Genomic DNA, 19,111 nt, shown 5'->3' with positions numbered 1-19,111 from the left:
TTGATCCTCCTTTAGGGGAGCTGGGGTGACAGAAAGATGGAGTATGGGAATACATGAGTGAGGGGTCGACACGAGATGAAGGCTGAGGGAGTGAGGACAATTACAGAACTCGTTTTCAAAACTCCAGAGGTTCTGTAGAAAAGTGGGGTTAAGGGAGGGGAGAGGAGCTCAACATCTTTTTTTTTTGAATATAAAAAAAGAAAAGTCTTGCCAAAGGACATGTGGATAATTTGCCTTCTGAGATGAACTAAAACAAGTGTAATAATGTGAAATTCAGTTGTAAAGCAGACCTTCTTACTGTTCCCCGTAGGCTTGCTTTGTGCAGAGTCAAACACAATCCAGGCAATGTTGAGTGTAATTATACGTTATAATATATAATTACTCATCATATAATATAAATCAAATGATGGAAATACAAGCAAAGGTAACATCAGCATTTAACGTATGTTCAGTCTGACAGCCAAAACAGTGTGAGGGTCTTTGTAAGTGTATGTCTCTTTTGACTCTTAGACCCAAAAACCCCAAAGGGATTGAATTCCCTTTTTATGTCTATGAATGAAGACACATCAGTTTGTTCTCTTTTCAAACACTTGAATGTGTGATACACTTTTTGCCTTCCATCAAAATGCAGAGCCAATGGAAGTACACTGACTGAGTCTCTTAACATGAATAATTTGTTTTCTCAATTGAGTGCAGTGCTGCCAATGTTGTGCCAGTTTGGCGCCTCACTCCATTAACAGTCCTCTCTGCATATTGGAGTTACATAAAAACACTGAGTGCCAAAATTTTATTTTGATCCACCTTAAATGGTTTTCTTTAGACAAGAACGGACGGAGTCAGACGCACAGCATAATAGTGTAACTGTGTGAACTATGAATAATCACAGAATCACAGATTAGCACAGTGGGCCTATTTGTTATGCTGAGATGCAATTTTCGCATAAGAAAGCCCAACAAAATCTGACAAGCATGTCTGAGCCAGACAGGGAAATGATTTGTGTTTCACTCAGATTGGTGTTTAAATCAAAGTGCTGATGGTGTGCTGACTGCATGGGAGAAGAGACACACTGTTCACTGTACACACAGAAGTATCTCATGCATTATTTAATCAGCCTCTGTAAATAGAAAGCTATTGTGAACCTGTAGTAGCATATGTTACTTTACACTGTGGGAATTATGGAGACAATGTGAAAGTTCTGCTAGAGTCCTGAAGGACAGTGAGGGTCAAACTATTTTTAATGGTCGTTGTTTAATCTGTGGCATGGTTGTTGGTCCTCAAATTAAACTTTTTAAGAAGAAGTCATTCCTAAATAAATTAAATGTCTTGCGTGTAGGCAAGGAATGGTGTGATATTTTCAGTGTGATAACTTTGCAAAAAACAAAAAAGGGTGTGCTTTTTTGAACAAAAAACACAATTTCATCTGGTTAGTTGGATATACAGTTGAGTTGATTAACTATAGTTGAGTAGACTGGAGTAGACCTCCAGTCTACTCCTCCAGTAGTAGACTGGAGGAGGTAGTAGACTCCCTCCAGCTGACTGGCAATGATCTGCTGCAGGTGCAGTTCTGTTATTCTAGGCTAAACACAACCAAACCAAATTATTGTCACTCTTGACACTTTGTTTTCCTGCATCTCTTGTGATAGAAAATTATAGCAATTTCTGAAACACAATTTGATAAAAATGCGATATGTCTTCTTGGATGTGGGTTGTAATACTTTACAAATATATATATATATATATATATATTTCAGAAAAAGCTATCATCCAAGAGTTAAACATTCAATTATTCAGAATTTTTAACCAGAATTTACCATCATATGACTAACTCATCCCCAGTGGCATTATTTGATATTGTATACAGATTAAACACCTCCTCCTGCTGTCTCAACAGCTTCACCCATATTTTTCTTCAACAACCTTCTGCCTGTAATTGTGTTTGATCAAATTCAAACACTAAACTCATCACTCTTATCAGGTGTTATTCCTGCTTTGATGTTTTTGAGTTCTGTGTCTGTGCTCACCACACTTATGAGGCTGCTCTTGCCAAAGTGTTCAATGACATCCACATAAATACAGGCTGAACCATAGTGCTGCTTTGGATGTCAGTGCAGCATTTGACACTGTTTACCATTGTAGTCTAGTTATGTGACTGAAGAGATGGGTTGGACTGGTTTGATTCTTACCTAAAGAACAGAGATTTTGTTAATGCATAATTTTTATTGGACCTCATAAACACTTAAAAAAGGGTCTCGTATTTTGCGTGTAACTCCAGTCAATTTAAGTATGGCTATTTGTCCCCTGAAAAATGATCAAAACCTGGAAATTTTCATCAATCACAGAGAGACCCCTGATGCCCCGGACAAAACATGAAAAATGGACATGTCTCGGGAAAAGAGGACATTTGGTCACTCTACATTTGAGAAAATGTAATGTTTGTTGCTTGTTTTTTTATGTTTTCATTATGCAAAGCACAATGAACTTGTCTTGCATTGCCTTGCCTTGATGTAGACAATAAAACTCATGATCCAGCGCGGCACAGCCGAAGGGGCACAACAAACTCTCAGGAAACCCATTAGTCGTTGCCAAAGGAGTTTTCTATTGCTTATTGTATGCCAAGACAAAGTGAGGTATGGCCGCTGCTGGGTTTTTCTAACACTGTAAACAGTTTGTGTTGGACACAACAAATAGCTATATAAGCTAAAGTTAATATTTGATCTGAGCTATCCACTAACTCCTAAATAAAGAGGGATTGATATTACTTTGTAGTTTATTTTTTAATTGTTTGTTTAAAATCTAAAATAGTTAAGTTAATCTAATTTGAACTGAATTGGCCTACGGTTAACAAAGAATATGTAAATACAAGCTTGGAGTTTCTAATAATGTTGTTTCTAATAATGTTGTACTTGTAGAAGCTCTAAACAGAACATGCAACCTAACATTGAGAAAAGTGTGGTTAAAAACACAATTCTTAAACATCTATCATTATAAATCAAAACTGACATAAAGCACAGCTCAAAACCAATATGTGCTTGCTCATGCTTAACTTTTTTTCCTGAATTGCTTACTCTCAAACAGAAAAGTATTGATTTTATTATAGGGGACAAATACAAGTACACCCTTATACCGTTGCACAAATTCTTGAAAAGAACATGCTTGTATACCATCCCAGTAGACCTCAGTGGTGCCTTACTGATGTAAGTTCTAATGATAGAGAGGCCAGTGCAGGTGAGGCTGACTTTAGCAGAATCCTCTCTGGTGCTTTTGTATACTCAGCACACCAAACAAGACACCAATGTAGGGCAAGAGAAGAAGCAACAAAGCAGATTCACAGGGGTGAGGGGAAAAATGCAGTGGTAGTAGCCTTTGGCCAGCCCTCAGTGGAGTCTGCCTACAGTGTAGAAACACTACAGGGGAATACAGATCACATTTGGAGAAGAAAACCAGACTGACTTCACATTCTGTTTTTCAGTGTGTTATGGAGTTCAAGCAATATTCTGCAAAATGTACTTTTGCTTTGATGTTCTGTTTCAATGTTCTTTGTTCAAATGGTTCATCATAGAAGTCTTTTATCACTGTAATTGAGCTTAGGAAAGTTTAATAGAGGGGACCTTTTCGTTTTTAATTCTTTCACCTCAGGCTACTTCTGCTTTCATTACTCCTAAGCCACGCCTTTTAGCTTCAGTCTTTTCTCTCCCCCTTTCTTCCATTATCGGTTTGAAATTCAAACCCTCGCCTTCCTTCATCTTGTTAAATACTATAGGCCAAAAATCCCCTCCTTCTCTTTTAAAAGGAGAGCACCTATCAGTGCCCTCCTGGTTAACTCCTTTATCCCACCAGACTCAGTGTGGCTTTTTAAACCTGATGCTAACATGCATCTTCTTGATCCAACCACAGGCAGACAGCTGTAGATAAATGTGCTCCTCGGGGACCTTTGAATGTCGGATATCAGATAGCTGCTTTATTTTTTTTTAAAAAGCATTCATCTGTGTCACACGCTATACAAACTGCAGCGTTAAAAACAATCCAATTAAGTTTATGTTGCTGACCAAAAGCTGGGCGATACGCTGTGTAACAAAAAGCAGCAATAAAGCCTCTGGTAGTTCATGGTTTTACACAATATACCTGATTGTACCGGATTTTCACACAAAAAGAGGGATACAGATATGTGCATTCAAAGCTATGTTGAATGAGAATAGAAAGAATAGTTTGAAAATAATAACTTATAACTCTGATTCTAAAACAAGCAATTATGTTAAAATAAAACATTTTTCACCAAACTGCCATAAATCAATTTTCTACATCTAAGTGAAGTCAAATCAGGTTGCTAGACAGTTTAAAACAAAGGTCTCTGAAGAATAACAAGGTCCCTTCTGGTTTCTTCTCCAAACCATTTGACTAATGTTCGACTAAATCTAGCCAATTAGCACTCTAGTATCATACAACCCAACAAACAACATAGCAGTTTTTATATGCACAGTAACCATGATCTAAGCAGATGCATTTTTGTCTAATCACATATTACATAAATGTTTCAACATTGGTTGTACCCACAGGAACAATAGAAAGAAGTAAAACAGTTTGAAAAAAGTTATCATATGCATTTTTACATATGCATGTCGTACATAAAAATGACATGCATTTGTATTTATTATGTGAACTGTATGATTAAGTTTTCATGTTTGTTATAGTGTTGGTACTCAAAGTATTTTAAAATAAAATGAAAACAGCATGCACAGCTATTACCAATAACAAGGAAAACAAAATCACATAACTGAGTCTCCTATTAATCCTGTCATTGAGTGCGACAAAGTAATCTTTAATTTTGCTGTTATGGTTCTCAAAAATCCAATCCTAGGAAATGTTTAAAATGATAAGAAAATATTTATTGAATTTGCTATATTTCAGTTAGCATCAGTTGCATTATTTGAAATTAGTGGTAGATGTGAATAATTTTGTCTTAAACCTTTTTGGCGGGAAACTGGGAAAGGAATCACACCGCAGTGGTCTCTAAAGTTTCCCAAAAGTAAAGATCATTAGTTTAGTAGGGGTTCCATGAATGCAGCACAGGATAGATTTGCAAGAGGAATGATAAACAAATTCAGTCATGGTTGTTTTCATGTATCCAAACTAGTTCTGAAAATGGGTTGATGGATAGGATGTGAAAGCGCCTTCAATCCATCCTAGGTATTGATTGCTTTCTACCTGTGATTGAATAGTCCAGAACATATGCTAACATGAGGACCCAACAGCCCCAATTTGTGTCGACACTCACTTCCATTCTTTTTGGTAAATTGCAGACAAAGTATTCACTGAATTGAGAGCATCCATCACGTGCACAACTTGACCTTTAAATGATGCTAGCTGCTTATTTGTTAGACAAAGTGAATTTACATCCAAATAAAATGCACAGAACCACAAATCAATCTCCACACTCAGTGCTTTTGTTTGAGAACCTTGTTACAATGTGATTGGACTCACAATTGACAGATTTTTCTTTCTGCCAAGTGACAACTTCAAAGTTATTTTAACCTTTTCTGGTTCATGAATTTGTTCATTTTCACAATGTATCAAAAGTCATAATTAACACTTCTTGCTTCCGATGACAATAGATTTCTCTGATTAGAGTTATGGTCTCAATTCTTTGGTCTACTCTACTAACTGAAAAGTAAAGTTAAAATTAGGTCAAATGTATTGTTTTCCTTTCTTCTGTTTGTCATATCTACACTAGAATAATTTTTGCCACAAAAGTGCATTTTATCTCATTTTTAAATGTTTAATGATGTGACACTTTTTTGACAAAATCAAAAGGCTTTCTTCCCATTTCAATTTCTTTAAGACCCTGCTCAGAGAAAAAGAAAACATTGTGTGATTGTAAAAGTGAAACGTTTTACTACTTGTGTACGACTACTTTCACTGTCGTTCTTAGGGAAAATAAAATAGTTTCATAGCTTTTCTGCAACCATATATGATCATGATTATGATAATAACTACAACTTATTATAAATTCTACATTTTAGTCAACATTTAAATTAGAATAGGCAGACCTTATACTAAAGAGGGCAAACATAGCTTACACCTAAACAGCCTCATTAAAATTTGAATCACAATGTGACATTTGCTGCCTTTTTGAATGCAAACATTTGAAGAAGACCCTCAAAAATCACCCCTGTTGCTCTGGGGCTCCTAGCAGAAGTTTGAAAGAATTGATTTGTGAATTATTCAGCAAGTAAGGAAAAGCTGCAATCAAAAATCATGCATTGGGGTTTCATTTGGAGCATATTTGAACAGATGAGCTAAATTCTTGTCCAGAGATGAAAGTCGTACAAGACTTACATACAAGTTTGCCTCCGCTTCTGACAGGGAGAGGCGAACTACTAAAGAAAGGGGAATAGAGATCCTAGCCTTGTGGCAAAAGCCTCTGAGCAGCAGCATTAAAAAGAGGACCGTTAAGTGAGAAATTCAGCGACAGTGAAAGAATTTCAAAGACAAGAGGTCAAGAGCACTCTATTTTCAAAGTTAACACAGGGAATAGGAACATGTTGGCTGAAATAACCTAAATCAAGGACTCATTTTTGCAAACGATAACCTCCCAAAAAGAGGCACAAAATACAGACCAGAAAAAGAAGAGTCTTTTTGACTAAAAATGCTCACTCTTGCAGCCTTATAACAGTTCTTGTAATATTTGAAGTACTCATAGATCAATTTATGTGCACACGTTTGCTACATTTTGTTTTCTATAACACACAAAAAAATCCTTATTTGAACAAAACATGTTTAATTCCTAAAGTTCACAAAATATATTTCTTTGGATTAAAAAGAGTAACTTTACATAGGCCTAAATCCCTTTATTGTTATGTTCCTGTAGTGCATGCTGATAAATTGTAGGATTTCATGTCATTGCTTAAGCAGTGTTGCAAAAACATTTTTGGTGCAACACAGAGGATTCTTACATTACAAATTTGGGTGAAGAAAGCAAATAAAAATGCTTCATTCTGTGGTTTGTAATGTTAAATGCAGTAATAGATAAATGCATCTCTATTGATGGATTATGTGTGAGATTGAATTTGGCTGAGAACACACCATCTTTTCAACTCTGATATCTTGGTCAGTACAGTCACAAAACATAGTAATACAGAACAGTTAAGCTTTGTGATGCTTAATCTGCATTGAATTGGGCTGAAAGGAACACTTTCTCCCTCTCTCTCTCTTTTTATTAAATTTCCACCATCTGCTCCGTATCTCTGCAGATTTTTTCTGATTCATGCATTTCACAAACTTGAGGCTTTAAATTAGAAACAGTAGGATTAGAGACCGCTCCCTTTATGTCCTGCTTCTTCCATTGCAGAAGAGCCAGGTGGTTGTCCAGAGACTCTAACCAAAGTGGCGTTGCTTATTTGTTTGTAAGAGGATAAACAGAGCGAAAGCTTCATATTTAGATGAAAACGAGGTCAGTATTTTAAGAGATGGCATTGCATCAGAATTCAGGGAGCTAATAAGGATTGCAAAAGCAAACAAAAATAACCCACTGCAGCTGGGAAAAAGTAAGGAAAGAAACTCTTTTTGCATAATGCCAGTGGGCTACTCTCCTGAGAGAACAGCAGATGTTATGTATATGTCAGTGAGTATCCTTCAGAAATGTGAAAAAAACATAATGAAGTCTAGTGCAAAGGGTTAAGGAGAGCAGCTTTAAATAGGAAAATCTTGCAAAACACTTTTTACTGTATTTATGGGTTTTTTTTTTAATTACACATCTGTCAGGAGGAAGTGACAGTCGTTCACAAAGCAAGACGGCTGGGATGAGTTTGGGTAAGACATACTGTGTTGTGCAAGCATCATATTGTGTAAACACTGGTGAAATCCAGCATGAGAAAACAAGTACCATGTGTTTTCCCAGCAGAATCCTCACTGCCTTCACTGAAACAGGATAAGAAAATCACACTCTCACCTTGATAGCATGAGATTTCCTCACATATGTCTTCCTAAAATAATATGCAATTACGTAAACCATGTGCACCAGCCTTGCAACACTTCTTCACACCCTCTGTGGCACTGATGGTGTGATTTGAATAAAACAATTTTACAGACACAGGCAATTATGACAAGAAAAAGTCACAGAATAGAGAGAAGTGGAAGGCGGATAGGCATGTTTAATTCTGCTGGTAATTATTTATCAAACAATTCTTCAATAAGGTCTGAGGTGAGCTGGGTAGTAGAATCTTTTTTTTTTTCTTTAACTGAACTGAATGAGAAAAAAGCTTGAATTACTTTACAGAGTGTGTACTTACCAATTCTGACTTTCCTCAGAGAGATACTTGTCCAAGCTTGTCTTTGGCGCAGACCTTTTGGATCCTGTCATCGAGAACCATACAGTAGATAACATCACTTGACATTTACATGCATGAGCAAGGAGCTGCTTCTGTGCGAACAGTGTCATTTACATCTTCCCACCTACTCTTATTCAAGGCCTGTTTCATTTCACAGAGTTTTGTGGGTAAATTTTCAGTGTGACCAGCGAGGGGATTATATTTATATATGTATATATTTTTTTACATTTAGTCCTACATTGTTACCTTGAAATGTTGTAAAATGAGTTATGATGTAAACTCTGTTGAGGCTGGAAGATTTTGCCTCATTTCATTTGACCCTTCTAAAGGCTTCTGAAAGATAGGTGTGGGATGATGTATTCAAAACAAAGACTTTGCCCTGCAAGGTAAATCGAAGGGAAGCAGTGGCTGGTTTCTCATCAATAAAACCACAGAGTAATTAGAGAAAGCACTTGAAAGCCAATTTGCATGTTGACAAATGATCAATCTTCATCTTTTCCCCTGCCACTGTAGCCAACAGCAGCAGTGGCGGATGTGGTGACTAATGGCTGCCTGGTGCTACCTTGCATTTCACTCTCTTTGGTGCAGAGCTGTGATGCCGGCTGAGGATGTTGTGTTTCTCCTATCAGCTCTTTGCACACTTTCTCTGAACGAAATGAAGACAGGAGCAAACTGTGCACTTTTACTTTGAGAGTAAAATATATAAAGTGTTTGTCGTGATAATCTCTTGGTTTCCATTGGCATGTTAATGAAAAGGTTAAGCATGTACATTAAAATTAAAAAAGATCCCTTGTCACATAGGTCTTTTTTTTGCCAAGTCCACTGCCTTAGAAGTTAATTCCATTTTTATTTCATGCTAAATTTAATTGCCCTTTGCTTAGCCAGTGTGAATAATCTTTCTGAGTCACGCAGAAAACAAACCTTGGACCTCAACTATTAAGTCTTTGCTTACGCTGAAACCTTATTAATTAGTTTGCTTTATGACATAGACAACTCCTGTTTAGAACCATCTCATAAACCGCCCCTGCATTGCCTCTGTTCAACCGGGCAGCTATTAAATCAACCTCGGAGCACTCTCCTTGCACCGCTTCACATGACAGATGCAACCGACTCCCATCTGCCTCCTCTCTCTTTCTCTCTTCCTCTGCATTTCATTGATTCTCCCACAACCAGAATAGGTTTGGATACAATAATTCAGCAAGCAGGTAAATTGGAATAACTGACCATTAGTGAATTAGTTTGCGCTTTAAAAATCAGCCATTGATTCCTGAGCTAAGCTGATTGGTTGCTGACCAACCAGAGAATTTAATTATCAAACAGAGCGTTGCTTGCTCAGCCATGTTTTCTGAAGGTCAGGGTGCCACTGCAGCCTTCCCCCCCCCCAAGAAACAAGACAACCAAGGCGAGATAGTTGGTCAGGGAGAGAATCCACTGCAAATGGAATTAGCTACAGCCAGCCTACATATTCCTGTTGCTGTCTAGCAATTGGAAGTGGCAGACCGTTACCGTGCATTTCTAGACATAACTGTAACCTGAGCAGTAAAAATTCTTTGGATTCAGATGTGTCCTAGCATATTTAGATGCAACCCAGCTCTCCCCTCATTCTGTCAAACCCTCTCCATGAATCTGGCATGTATCTCACAAAAACCCTTTGGTCCCCTCGAGGTCATATTAATATGAAGTGTGTCAAAATATCCCAGAGGAGTACAAATTCATTTTGAGACTGCCAACCATCCATAACGTTACGTCAAAGGTTTTGCTTCACTTCGTGCATTATACCAGTATCACTGGGAAATAAATCCACTCTGAGGCAGCTGTGCTGATAACAGTTCAGAGAGAACTCCATCTGCTCACATCCATACAGTTCCTTTGACAAATATTGTAGAGTATAAATAATACATATTGGTATCCACGTCCATAAATCAAGATTGGAAAGCATATGGAAATATAGTATAGTCTGTTGCAATTCCCTCAAGACTACCTGTCTCCCCATAAAAAGCTTCACTTCTTCCCGAACCCTTGCCTCTCCGGGATTTAGAATACAAATAAGCAGAACAAGCCTCTCCATTCTTATGAACTTTTCAGAATAAAGAGGAACACTTAGGCCCCCACACAGGGGAGAAGGGAATTGATTGGCAAAGCAGGTGACAAGACCAGAATGGAGATTGAATCCCCTTGAAAGAACCAGACTGAAGGAGGAGTTGCGGCATGAATAAGGCTGTTTAAAAAGAGGATGGAGAAAACAAGCCTCCCTTGTCCTGCCTGCTGATTTTCTGAAGCAGACATCCTCCCTTTTTTACCCTGCTTATTCAAGGGTAAATGTGATCCACTCTCTCTGCCTTCTTCTCTTCTTTTCTCATTTGCTCAGAAAATGACATATATGCTCAAGTAACAAAAAACAGACATACACAAACACAAATTGTCATAGCAAATGTAGCGCCCCCAGAAGTATATATGTAAAACACACACATATTTTGAAATTGTTCTCTGTGGTTACTTTAAGAGAAGACTAGACTAGCACTGGAAGAAAATTAAGAAACAAAGCTAAGATGACCATAAAACAACTACTACATCAGATGTACTTAAAGCTGCATTGTGTAACTTCTATGAAAAAAAAAAGTTATTTACATATTTGTTGAAAGTGTTACTATGTTGTGATAGAATGGAACGAGGCAGATGACGTGTGAAAAAAAAATCAAGCTCCTCCACCTTGTCCTATGTCTACTATTGTCTTTTACAGAAACACACTGCTCCCGATCAGAAACAGAGGCACGAGGAAGGTATTTGTGCTGTCAGTCATGCCCGTGTACACACTGATCAATGTTCTAATGACAACAACTTCCCATAACAGGAAACCTGTTCATCCTGCATTATCCTAACTTGCTAACTAGCCTGAGCATTCGTGGAGTGTAGCAGAGAGAAGGGGGAGAGTGTGAGCAACAATTTTGGCTCTTATTGGAAATGAGACAGGTATAATAAATCTGAATGCCAAAAATAATTTCAATCAAATGTTCCTCACAATTGCTGACCAGCTTTCCACATTTCAATTGGTATTTTGACTATTTATTGTTGGTGATAAACTCCAAGTGTTAGAAGGCTTCTATACCGTCACCCTGATCTCTACCACCCTCCACAAATTTTATATCAGCTTTAAATTGAAAAACACTGAAAAACATTAATCATACTCGCAGTCAGCAGAAATATGTTGGGGAAATTACTTGTAGCCCATTTTAGATCGTAGTCATTTCAACAATTTTCTAACAAAAAAAAACAACAAAAAAAACCCCAAATTCATTTAGCAATAAATGCCAAATATTGTCAGTGTCTTTTTCTACTATAGAGTTGAATTTCTAACTTATATGGAAGGTTATTTCCTCAGTATAAAAGAGAGACATAGCAGTTACTGCCCCCATACACATTTTAAACCATCTCCTTGATTTTCAGCCATAGTTGCTGTCTCTGCCTGTGGCAGCACAGGACGGCTTCCTACATTGAACAGTTCTCAAATGACTTGGCTAACGGCTATTTATCAGATTTATTGTTGTCTCCCAAACCAATTAACTATAGTCCACCCTCAGTATCCTATTTACTGTACAGACAAATTTCTTCACTGTGACTCAGCACTTCCTGCATTTGGACATTTAGTTTTCATAAGAAACTTGTGTTGTGTACTAAAAGCTTCACTGCATCTCTTGGAAGCTTCCTCATTTAAACTGCAAGAGGCTCTTGGAGTTGAATCTATCTGTTAACTGGAAAAGAAAAATGTTTTTGATTTCTAATGCCTGCCCATTTCTAGCTCTGCTGCTGCTTTTATGCACCACATGGTTCCAACCCCAAAATAGTCCATCATCCAGCTTGTTATGGACAGTGCTTTTTTGCTAAAGTGAATTGATTTAGGGAAAAGGGGGTTCTCATTTTTTATAAGCAGTCTATTAGAACTATATCCATTTTGATCATCTGCCAATCTTTTCTCTAATTGGGACATCTTGTTAGACAAGAAAAATACATTCGTTATAGTTATAAGGTTTTTTTTCTCTTTTTCTTTGTGCAGACAAAAGGAATATTGTTTTATAACACATCACTAATTCTTTTAATCAACACCTGTGCAACACCTCTTTTGTTTTGTCAATTAACTTGTCACATATTTGAGTCAAGTCAAGTTTTTCCAAATGCCATCATGAAAATAATGAAGTAAATATACATCAAATATATTGATCAATGTTCCACTTACCGATAATCAAAGACAACTCTAAACAGGTGGGTTTTAAGTCTTGATTTAAAGGAGATCAGAGTTCCAGCTGTTTTGTAGTTTTCTTGAGGTGTGATCCAGATTTGAAGGACATAGAAACTGACTGCTGCTTCTCCATGTTTGATTCTGATTATGGGGATACAAAACAGACCAGAACCAAAAGACCTGAGTGGTCTGGTTATGTTGACAAACAACAAGATGACTTTAATGTATTTTGGTGCTAAACTGTTCAGTGATTTATTAACTAACTGAAGTATTTTAAAGTCCATTCTCTGAGCTATAGGGAGTCAGTGTAAAGACTTTTACTTAGCAATTAAATTGGCTGGTGTACATAACACCAAATGTCAGTAACCCAAGCAATTATCACCTCCCAAAGAAATCAGCCAGAAGACGTTCTATAATAAAGTTTTGTGTAAAAAGTGGAATGACATAAAATTAGCACTGGAAACAGGATTAGGAGGTCCCAAAAAAGGCATAAACTCACCAAAATCTGACAGTATTTAGAAAGCAAAGCAATTGATTCTGTTAGGTGATTTACAGCAAATACCATCTCAAGCCAAATACGCAGAACAAATGCAATGCATATGCAGAAGTATGTTGACCAATCAAACCAGTCATTTAGCTAGATTAAAATCAATTACATATATCACAGTCATAATTATAATGAAGTCAATGCTTTACTATGCCAATTGGCAAGAGAAAAAAGAAAAAAGTGTTTTGTGTATTACATTGCATTTGGCTGGATTTCCATAAAACCAACTAACTGCAACAAGTCACAGACTCTGTGCTGCAATCCCTTGTCCTGCCTGAGCAGATAACAGAGCTATGCAGACTCAGTAGTAAAAAAAAACAACAACATACAGTTAGGGGCAGTGATGGTGCTTTCTGGTAATTTATCCAAGAGAGAGAAATGGTTAAAAGGGAAAACTATATCATCTGTTGAAAGAGAACATAAAACTTTTTGTTGCAAAAAAAATAGCAATAGTAACTGAAGTCACTGTAACCATAAGCTCCATCAAAGAGAAAACTTTTAAGTCTGGTCCGAAGTGGAGACCGGCTGTCTGCCTCATAAACAAATACAGAGATCCTGCCCCCATCAAAGCATATTAATATCAGCTGGTTTAGTGTGAATCAATGGCCTATAAAAAGATGTTTCATTACCAGGATATTGAATGTGACATATCTCCATTTCAAGATTTTGCTCCCTCAAAACCTTCACAACCTGGTTGCAAAATTCAATGGTAGCTTAAGATACAGACATATTTCTGAACCAGAAGTGGAAAGAATATCGATTTACTATAAACCAGCTACAACCATGTGCTTCACATCAGATTTCTGACAGTTAAGTCAAAACAATAGTCAATGTAATTGTTTGAAAGCAATGGACCACTTCTCCGGTGATAGGAGTTCATCCCAAAATTGGTGGGCTGCCGGTTCAATTCACGCTCCATCCGACTCATTGTGGCTTTGCAAAAGACACAATGAGTCTTTTGCAAAGACTCATTTAACTTCTATGTTTTTACATAGAAGTAAAAACTTTTTACTTCTATGTTGCAATTAACATTCTTAGGTTGTTTCTTTTCATTTACATTTTTGTTTGTTAATTGCCACAACGGCTGGTGTTGGCTGCTTATATCTTTCAGTAACTTAGTGTTGTTGCTTCTTATTAGGCCCCTTTCAGTCATATGTGTAGGGGCTTTTTTGCTCTGGGTTATCTATCTGCAAAAGCTTTTATTTATGTCTTAATGGTTTTTGAAAAGATCAGTGTAGATGTACCTACTCCACTAATCTTAGATACAGAGAGCATGTTTTGTGTGTGAAGTCCAAACAGTAACACTCTGTGGAAAAAGATGGTTTGTACATTTCCCCTAAGTGCTTTTGGCAAGAATGTAATGTTAGCAACCAACACCACTTTATTGACCGCATTGGCTGAAATTTAAGTGTCAAACATTAATTGATGGTGATAGTAAAACTGTTCATTCTCTCACCTGCCAATATTATTTCTTAAGTGCCTGCCCTGTTCCAAAGTTTCTAAAAATGTTTTGCCAGACGGCTGTGTTTTACAAATCAATCTAGAGCATCAGGTTGGCTTAGCTTTCAAAACAGTCTGTACTCAGTCCTTAAATTGAAAAACAAGTCTTAATAGCGTACCAAGCACATTAAAGGTTTTTTAACACTGACCCAAATGGATATTGAAGTAAAATTATCATTGGTATTCAGTTTTTTGTTCCGTTTTTTTTCTCCATTTATTATGTGATACTAAGATGCAAAAAAAAGCATTGTAATGTTTCACTGTTTTAAAGTACAAACACATACTGTACTGTGTTAATGCAACTAATTTTAAATAAGTTAGTTTTAGAATTACTGATGGGTTCATATTTACTTAATCTATCAATTGATATTTTATGAGAGCCAAATTTAAATAATTCAGATTAAGAACGTAATTTTGTTTTAAATGTAGGAGTATGGGGGCGTGCTGTCGTGGCGTAGGGGATAGCGCAACCCACGTTTGGAGGCCTTGAGTCCTCGACGCGGCCTGCAATATTTGCCGTACGTCTTCCTCCCTCTCCTTCCCCCTTTTCTGTCAGCCTACTTTCACATAAGGGACATGAGAGCCCTGGAGGGGAGAAAGAAAAAAAAATGTAGGAGTATGATTGAAAGGTAAACCTGTATGTTTATTTTATTATTAGGTAGTGATGGTACTGTAGCACTCTGCTAAATCTGTCATACATAATCACATTTTGAATTAATTTAATCAATTTTGTGATGTGACGAAAGGGGATCTTCTCCATCAATATGCCAACAATTCCTCTTGTACTTAACAGAAAGATTAGCTTCATCAAATTTTTCTTGCTCTTTTATGATGTTTTATTGTCTAATAAGCCATAAAAATTGGAGCATCTTATGCAACCAGCAGCACTTAATAACATGCAGTGTTGTTCTGCGCCCAGGGGCCTTAGAACTAGAATGTTATTAATGATGAAAATCTTTTATCTGCGACATATCATTATTAGATGTGTACTTTCTCTTTGTCACAGTTTAACTTGAACAACTTGTGAGATTCCATTGAGTGGCAAAGTGTTTAAAGAATATTATTATTATTATTACTTTTTAGTTGGTATTAAACACATACTAAAATATTTTCTGGGTTGTATGCTAGTTGGCCAATCCAGGCATGGATAGGTTCAACAACAATGTCAAAAGATGAACGTTTCCTCCAGCAGTAATTGACACCACTGAGTAAGGGGAGATGGGTTTTTTCCACATTAGTGGCTGTAGAGTGTCATAACATATCATAAAGCCGTCCTCTAACCTTGTCAGAGCTTATCATGACACCAATTACAAACAGACAGCCTGATAGCTGAGGGTGAACCACATACTGATCTGCAAAAGAGTAACAGCCATTGTATGCAGCGACGCACACTTTCTGAATACTGCAGACAAGAATATTTGCTGAACAATATGAGAAAGTCAAAAAAATAAGCACACTTCATGTCACAGTAAAGCGACAGTGACAAGGGCACTATTTTATTTGTTCAGCAGGAGACAATTAACCTAACTCTTGGACCTTCTTGTACTGCTAAAATAGACTTTGTCATATAACAGCTCTTTTTTTGTGCATCCCTACCCCAACCCTTCTCTCCCTTCCTTCTTTTCTATCCCATCAGGTCTCCACATAATGGAGCGAGAATGAACAGAGAGCGGCTTAAGAAAAAGCATGAACTGGAGGTTTATTGAGGTCATCTGCTTCCTGTTTATATGGGACCATATAACAGTTCAGTCTACCCGCCAGGACCTGTTGGCTGCTGAACAACATGTCACCAAGCAATATGACTGGCTCATCTCTGACCGTGGACCTTTCCACCACTCTCGGAGCTATCTGTCCTTTGTGGAAAGATTCCGCCAAGGATTTACAACCAGATATAAAATTTATAGGTGAGTTCACTTTTAGCCTGCGTGCTGATGCCACTCATGCTTTTTAGGAGAATGTCTGTTTTAATGGTTTATCTATTTTAAGAGCATATAGTTGCAAAAAGCTGAACTGTGTATAGATTTAACCTATTACGCACACTTTTATATTTAGACACAGTGTGTTTTGGTCCTATGAAATCTTTTGAGCAGAATGACAAACTCTCGGTACAGTTACTATTATCCTGGATAAATCTTATTCCTCTATACACAGCTGGTGTTTAGCAAAAAAATAATGAGCAAAAGGGAATTAAAAGATGCTAAATACAGATAAAAAATTATGATAAAAAAATAATAAATATTCAGTTATTTTAATTAATCCATAATGACTTTTCATGCATCAGTCAGAGGATGTTTTATGCATTGAAAACATACTAAAATATAATTACCTCTTTAGTTCTTCTAAATCAATCAGTTCTTTGAGTAAATTTTTGTGTTAAGACAGGGGTGTCAAACTCAATTTCACCAAGGGCCACTTCAGCATATTGGCCACCCTCAACGGGCCACATTGACAGTATAAATCAGGAATGCCCAAGTGCAGTCCTCCAGACTGCAACTTTTAGATGCGTCCCTGCTAAAACGTACCCCAGACAAAAGGTTGACTTCCCTCATTAGCAGCAACTCAGTTCTGTAGAGGCCTATGAATGAGTCAATGATCCAGGTGTGTTAGAGAAGGAACGCATCTAAAGTTGCAGAGTGATAGGTCTGGAAAACTAGACTTGGGCAACCCTAGCATAAATGTATGAAAATACAATGTTAAAAATAAATTAAACAACACCTCATATTGTTAAATAACTGATTTTATGTATTCAAGTTTTAATTATTACATTTGAGTTTGCATGGATGTAAAATTACTGCTCAGTTTAAAAATTACAGTATTTTTAAACTGCTCAGCTAAACTTTGCTCTTTAGCTCGTTAGCTTGTCGATGTTTCAGTTTTATTCGCTGGGAAAATTAATCTTTGTCTGCGTTAAAGATAAGCAGACAAAGAATAAAAACAAGTTTTGATATTAACTCTCAACTTCATTCACAAAACTTGTTCGTTATTTATTACACAACAAACATGTATTTCACATAAGAACAAAACAATTAGGTGATGTTGCCTGTCCTTGAACACAACGCTGATCCTCTTCACCTTGTCACCAACTCACACACATCCTCATTGTGTTATGTAAATAAACACAAAACACAAGCAAATTCAATAAACTATATACATATTCCAGTATACTGAGTTTTGGTTTTACATTAATTCTATTTAAATTTAGTTTGTTCGTGCTCACCAATGTTTTCCCCTGGTCAGTTCGTCCATGTCTGGTTTTAGTTCTATTCTGTGGAAATCCGCAAAACGGCGTGTAGGTTTTCGTCAGTAATGCGCGATCTGGTCTTGGTCTTGTTTAAATTCATTATTGAAAACATCTGTTCGCACAGATAGGTGCTTCCAAACATGGACAAAAAACACAAGCTGCATGGAGTCGAAGCTGTGGCATCAAATCAGGGGGCAGGAGACGGTAAAAGTCCTCGATTGAAACATCTTGGAACTTCGCTCTTTAGCTTGTTAGCTTGTCGATGTTTCAGTTTTATTCGCTGGGAAAATTAATAATCAGCTTGAGGTGACTCTGCTGCACTCTAGTGGCGAGAAGCCGTAATGTTGGCTGGTAAGAATCGGAAGGCATTATGGGAGATGTAGTTTGTAGTCAATTCATGCTCAAAACCTATTTGAAGTCAATCAGTGGGGCTGTAAAACGGTGGTGGGGGGGGAGAGGGCCACATAAAATGACGTAGCGGGCCACATGTGGCCCGCGGGCCTTGAGTTTGACACATGTGTGTTAAGAGATAACAAACCATGATATCTGTGCCAATAATGTACCTGTGAGTAATACTTTAGCATGAACCGACAAAACTGGTAGTATGTAAGGCATGTGGAATAAAATTATAGCGCACTTTATATAGAGGTAAGGTGCAAAGCAATTATTTAATGACATCTAAAAGGCTATATGAAGTACTAAACTTGCAATTTTTATCCACATTAAAAAAGTATAATTATAATTATTTAGACAACACATTTTTAGTACCCGAAAAATTGCCAAGAAAAGACAAAACATCAACATTTCTTTGCCGTTACTATTAGTATTAAGTATTTTTCTACAATAGTAGTTTTAGTCTTTTTCCTCAGAAAATTTGTAACATTTCTGGTGTATTTTAAATGAGCAAAAGGTGTAACTGCATAATTACAGTCTGCAAGACAAACACACAAAGACCCCACTTTTGGGATGAAGGTTTAAGTGAAATATTTACAGATTTTTAGTTTTGTGCATTCAGAGTTCGGTCCACATTAAAAAAAGATTTTGAAAAATACCTACTCTGGGTTCCATTCACTTCTTTCCATCATCAAAAAATGCCTGCTAAGTAAATTGGCCACACAAAGTGTGTTTGTCTGTCCTGCGTGCCTCTGTGTTGCCCTGAAGTGGATGCATGATCTGTCTAAAGGTGTGCCCTCCTTCTTTCCCATTTGGCCACAATGTTAAAGTCAATTGCCCTCATTTCTCTGTCTGTCACATCTATGTCACCA

At 37.1% G+C, this 19,111-nt stretch overlaps 1 protein-coding gene across 1 annotated transcript in view; it reads left to right on the top strand.

Annotated features, from left to right (window-relative positions):
• brinp1 (BMP/retinoic acid inducible neural specific 1) overlaps nt 1-19,111 on the top strand; it is a 119,942-nt gene that overhangs the window by 10,811 nt on the left and 90,020 nt on the right. The window contains exon 2 of the mRNA XM_005810052.2: nt 16,242-16,509. Within this exon, the coding sequence (XP_005810109.1) occupies nt 16,292-16,509 (218 nt within the window). The 5' untranslated portion in view covers nt 16,242-16,291. The remainder of the gene's footprint in view (nt 1-16,241; nt 16,510-19,111) is intronic.

This window comes from Xiphophorus maculatus, chromosome 8, assembly GCF_002775205.1.
Source record: "Xiphophorus maculatus strain JP 163 A chromosome 8, X_maculatus-5.0-male, whole genome shotgun sequence".
NCBI lineage: Eukaryota > Metazoa > Chordata > Actinopteri > Cyprinodontiformes > Poeciliidae > Xiphophorus > Xiphophorus maculatus.
The sequence above is the reverse complement of the archived record's forward strand: the minus strand, read 5'-3'. Positions and strand labels throughout refer to the sequence as shown.